The sequence below is a fragment of the Herpailurus yagouaroundi genome, unplaced genomic scaffold (genome assembly GCF_014898765.1).
Source record: "Herpailurus yagouaroundi ecotype Mexico unplaced genomic scaffold, PumYag 160, whole genome shotgun sequence".
Lineage (NCBI taxonomy): Eukaryota > Metazoa > Chordata > Mammalia > Carnivora > Felidae > Herpailurus > Herpailurus yagouaroundi.
In genome coordinates, this window is record NW_024412401.1 from 4138559 (window position 1) to 4144558 (window position 6000).

Below are 6000 nucleotides of genomic sequence, written 5' to 3' on the forward strand. Positions count from 1 at the left end.
AATGGATGCGTATATAATTCTCCTACCTACCCCAAATAACTTAACAAGAGGCAGAAAGTAGAAAACCTGATAGAATCAGTGTCAGAATGCCAGGTTATATTGCTTCACCAATAAGCAAAAAGAAACTCCAAGGAGTAAATAATTTCAATCTCATATGAACTCTGACAGAGAATGGAAAAATCTTGATAACATACCAAACTGATAAATCTCTTAAAACAGTTTTTAAATTAATTAATTAATTAATTAATTAATATTTTTTAGAGAGAGAGTGAGCGCATGTGAGCAGGGGAGAGGGGCAGACGGAGAGAGAGAAAGAATCTTAAGCAGGCTCCATGCTCAGCACAGAGCCCAACTTGGGGCTTGATCCCATGACCCTGGGATCATTACCTGTGCTGAAATCAAGAGTCAGAACTTAACCAACTGAGCTACCCAGGTGCCCCCCATGTTTTTATGGAGCCTAAAAGTAGGCTCCACACCCAGCGTGGGGCTTGAATTCATGACCCTGAGATCAAGAGTCCCACATGCTCTACTGTTTGAACCAGTCAGGTACCCCCCAAAAACTGATAAATCTTGATGCTAAATTGACAAGGATACAAGAAAAGATAATTATAACCAATCTCACTAATGAATATACACACAAAAGTATTATATAAAATATTAGCCAACTCAATGCAGCAAAATATAAGAGATGTAAAAAGCCTTTATGCAATAAATGCCAAGTGAGTTTAACATCAGAAAATTAATCAGTGTAATTGTAAATTAATGTAATCCCTTAACTATGTAATATGTTTCTTGGATATGTAAATAGAATTCCTATAAAATCTATAACTATATGCAGAAAGCAGCTTTTAAAATAAAAACTGTGCGTATGTTTTTATATCCATATTCAAGAATATATAGGAATTGTCACATAATATTAGTGACTATTTGACCTTGCATTAAAACTGATTGTTAGGTCAGAATTTCATCTACATATTGAAAGACTTTTATTTAAAAGCTATTTTACCGTGTGTAACATTTAAAATAGGTCAAATATCATAAAGTTAAAATCTCACCAATAAATACAATATGTCCTAACTGATCCATCATTGATTTTCCAGTTGTTCTTTTTTTTATAGGATTAAATTTAAGCTGTCATGGAATGATGGACATGCTCTTTGTTTAGTGTAATGAAATAATTGCATGTTGTCTTTCTGTGCTGTTTATCAATAGGATGGGAATCACAAGCTATATTTTCTTATAAGTAAATTTCCTGAGACTTCCTGGATACTTTAGGTTCTTTGCTTTTTGAATAAATATCGTTTGAAATAATTGCCATCAACTAGGATATAAGCATTTTTTGGTTATAGACTTGATTTTGTTCTTATTTCAGATTATTTGGTTTACTTTGTGATTAACCTTGTAAATGGCTGTTTATTCATTTAAAAATACACGTAGTAATTTGTGTGGACGATAGAAAGTTTGAGATTATGTGTCAATCAAGAGGGCATATAATTTAACAGTGAATTTGGATTAATGCTGGTAGTATTGACTGCTTGAAGGAGGGGGACCTATCCTCCAGAATAATAATAGTATCTCATACTTGTATAGTGCTTAATGGTCTTAAAAGTACTATTTTATGTGAAGGTACTGTTATGATGAAATTAGATTACATATGGCTATTTATAAACCCATTTATTCCTGAATCCATCCAGAATGTTAGTAAAAACTACGAGTGCTATCTGCACAGTGCTGGCACACTTTTGCTCTGGTACCCAGCTTTGCTCTTATCTGCGGTAGTTCAAGGATTGAAAATATGTAAGTAGATGAACTTCTGTATATGAAGACATTTCCATTCCCAGAAGAAAATAATTCCTAAGAGTTCATGTGTAGTCAGCTACAGAGTAGTAATCTCATGAATGAGGGGATGTGGAAAGAAGAAATTAAATGACGTTTTGTTCTTCATCCTTTGGCTGTGGACTGTACTGCTGGGTACTTTCCAAATTAGAATCTTTTATAGAGAATTGTATTTGATGCTTGTGACATTTTCACTCAGACTCTGGTGACATCATTTGAGTGGCTAGTAATACTTGAAACCATAATAATATGTATTTGTGAAAGTCCCTGAATAAGATTGTGCTGGTGGGGGTAAGGTGGGAGAGAAGCCTTTGTCAGAGACCTCAGTGAGAATGATGAATCTAGACATGTTACTGTGGAAAATACCTTTGATACGTGTGTTACTTTATGTTTGAATTCTCACAAAATTCACCTCTGTCTGATTTCTGAGTTTAGTTGGGAAAGGGGATTGAGAGATTTAAGTAGAAGACTACCTGATGTTATCGTTCTTTCAATAATACAACAAAGAGTTGAAAACTTGAAAGCTGAAGGAAATGAAACACAGCCACCTAGTGGATGCAACTTTAAGAGCTATAACCATAGTTAAAGTACCATGAGCTCACATAAAAATCTCTCCAGGGTCATTATTAGGCATTCAAGCTAATCATTTCTTATCACACAAAAGGGCAATGTACATTTGTATTACAAAATATTTTAAAATTTTAATGAGAGGGAAAACATTGCATATGGCTGTTGGACTACAGCATTATGTAAATAGCCTCAGAAGTCAATTGAACTAGCATAACATTATAGAGAGCTGTACACATTTTCAACTATAACATGTATTAATCAGATTTTTAAAATGTTAAAATTCCAGTAATGTGTTTTGAACACGTGTATATTCTGAAACATCGCTGGAATATCTAGACCCCTCTTGCCTATAAGGGCAAGTGTCTGTAAGACCCTTGAACAACATGGGTTTGAACTGCATGGGTCCACTCACATGTGGATCCTTTTCAATATGTTGGAAAATTTTTTGGAGCTTTTGGACAATTTGAAAAAAACTTAGAGATGAACCGTGTTGCTTAGAGATACTGAAAAAATTAAAAAGTTGGGCATTTTAAGAACACAGTATCTAATACATGTAACATACAAAATATGGGCAGTAGACTATTTGTGTTATCAGTAAGGCTACAGTAGACTACAGTCAACAGCAGGCTATTGGTAGTTAAATTTTTGCAGAGTCAATAATTAATTAATTAATTAATTAATTAATATTTTTTTTGACCGTGCATGGGTCAATGTCCCTAACCCTCATGTTGTTCCAGGGTCTATTGTGTAAATTAACCTGTTGTGGTCGAAGCACAGATTTAGTTACTCGTGGTCTTCTATAAAATAAATTTTTGTCATTGTTGGCTTATAAACTTAAATGAATTATTTTCCAGGAGCAAGATAATGCTGTGCAAAATATGCACAAGAAGGTAGAGAAATTAGAAGCTGAACACATGGACTGCTCTGACCTTTTACGGCAACAAACGAGTGAGCTTGAATTTAGCACTCAACGAGAAGAACGTCTTAGGAAAGAGTTTGAGGTATATTTTTCTCATTCTTTTAAAACATATATATGTTGGGGCACCTGGGTAGCTCAGTTGATAGGGTGTCCGACTCTTGATTTCAGCTGAGGTCATGATCCGAGGGTCATGGAATCAAGCCCTGAGTCAGGCTCTGTGCTGAGCATGGAGGCTGCTTAAGATTTTCTCTCTCTCCCTCTGCCCTGCTCCCCTGCTCATACTCTCTCTCTCTCTAAAATAAAAATTAAAAAAACCCCAAACATATATATGTTATCCAGTCAGTAATTTAAGGCCAGAGAAGGTTTTACTCTGTAATAAAATATAAAACTAATTTTTTCAGCATTTATTTATATTGAATATTTGGATTCTTTGAAAACATTGTGTCTGAGTAAATTATATTTTTCCCCTAATTTTTAAAATCTATCCATTTTTAACAATTCTCATGGAATATTTGGAAAATATGAGGGTAATTGTTTAAACTGTAAGGTTGAGGAAGCAACACAGGAAAGGTTTTTGCACGCATAATATTAAATTCTAATTTTGTAGCTTGAATCCTATACTAGCTGCATGGTCTTGTGGGTAAGACTTTAAATGGGAAAGAAGCATCAATTTACAAATTAAAAATGTGATTTTTATGAGAGAATGATACTGATGATCAATTTAATTAATTTTGAGAGAAATCTATTTGTTCATTCTTCTTTTTAAAATTTCCTTTTGTTTGTGGGAAATGAAGTATTTCATTGATAAAGAAGTTTTGTTTTAAACATAATTTATAATTGTCATTAGGTAAATAAACATTTATAAAGAGAATTCCATGATAAAATGCTAGAGATGCTCTGGTTAAACTCACTGCTGTCATTTAACGTTGTTCTGGAAATTTTAGCCAAAGAAGTATATGATGGAAGAAGAGCAATAAGAATTATTATTGTGGGAAAGAAGGAGGTATGACTCCTTATTATTTTCAGATGATACACCTATACCCTAAATAATCAAGAAAATCAACTTTAAAAATATTAATACTAGTAAGAACATTCAGTAAGGAGGCCAGAAAGAAAATAATACGTAATAATTATATATACACTCTTATATAGCAGCAATAATCAGAGAATAATATATTTAAAATATTTAAAAAGTTTTCTTCACAGCGACAAAAATAAGAATATAATCAACTACAAACACCTTAAAAGTTACAAAAAGTAACTGAGAGTCTTCAAAGAAAATGGTGAGACATTTTGGGAACACTCAACCCTATAATGATATGAATCCTCCCTAGGTTATATTATGGGGTAAAACAGTTCCAATAAAAAAATTCAGTGGAATTATTTGGGGAAGATAGATTCAGAAATTCATGTTGAAGACTAAAGAGCTACCCGAGAGTCTCTAAAACATTTTGATAAGGGTAATGAGCGGGGGCTTACTATTTCAGAAGTTAATATGCATTATAAAGCTTTAGTATTGTATTGCTTATGGTTATTTGGTCGTATGCAATAGATACCAACTTTGGTTAGCTTAAATAGGGAATTCAGTGAAGAATATGGGAATCATATTTGCAGAATCAGGATGAAACCTGGGGAATTAGGCTCAGAAATGAATCCCAGAGCATCTCCAGAAGGCTTGGGAACAGAAATGATGGATGAAATTGAGATGAATTAGTATCCATAATTTTTATTTTATTTATCAATAACAATTTGGTATCATTCGTTTTGTACTTTTATTTAGGATTCAAGTCCCAGAGAGAAAATATTTGACTGGAAGAGGTAGTTTGCCCCAAATAAATCTTTCTCAGTTCTACTAAAAATAAAGCCCAGGGGCGCCTGAGTGACTCAATCGGTTAAGTGTCCGACTCTTGGTTTTGGCTCAGGTCATGATCTTGTAGTTCGTGGGTTTGAGCCCTGTGTTGGGCTCTGCATTGATATTGCAGAGCCTGCTTGGGATTTTCTCTCTCTCTCCCCTCTCTGCCCCTCCCCCCACTTGGACCTCTCTTTCTCTCTCTCTCCCTCAAAATAAATAAATTAAAAAAAAAAAAAATTAAAGCCCACAGAGCACCTAGTTGGTTAAGCATTGAATTCGGCTCAGGTCATGATCTTGCAGTTCACGAGTTCAAGGCCTGTGTTGGACTCTGTGCTGACCTCAGAGCCTGGAGCCTGCTTGATTGGTGACTCCTTCTCTCTCTGCCCTCTCCTGCTGGCACTCTCTCTCTCTCTCTCTCTCAAAAAAATAAGTAAACTTTAAAAACATTAAAAAAAATTAAAGCCCCAAAAAGAAATTTTTATAAAGAAAATTAGGGTCCAGTACCAAAAGAAGGGGAAAGAGATTGTTGAGTGGCTAAAAAGTATGGTAACTCTAAGAGCAGACTAATGGCATAGAATTGAAAGGCTGGTAGTAGACTTGTTGAATATATATGAAATCTCGTATCTTAAATCAGTGAGGATAGGAAAGATTATTCAGTGAGTCATGTTGAAACAATTGGTTAACTCTTTGGGACAAAATATAGTTAGATTCCCATCTTACATTATACTCTAAAATAAGTTCCAGTTGGATTAAAAAAGAGTAAAACATTAAAACTGATAAACTAAGAAGAAGAAAATTTAAGTCCTTTTGCTCTCTGAGTGCA

At 34.1% G+C, this 6000-nt stretch overlaps 1 protein-coding gene across 9 annotated transcripts in view; it reads left to right on the forward strand.

Annotated features, from left to right (window-relative positions):
* The window catches only part of CCDC171 (coiled-coil domain containing 171), a 309506-nt gene that overhangs the window by 39400 nt on the left and 264106 nt on the right, over nt 1-6000 (forward strand). For all 9 annotated transcript variants that reach the window (XM_040481303.1, XM_040481300.1, XM_040481302.1 and 6 more), the window contains one exon: nt 3261-3407. In XM_040481303.1, coding sequence (XP_040337237.1) covers nt 3261-3407 — 147 coding nt within the window. The remainder of the gene's footprint in view (nt 1-3260; nt 3408-6000) is intronic.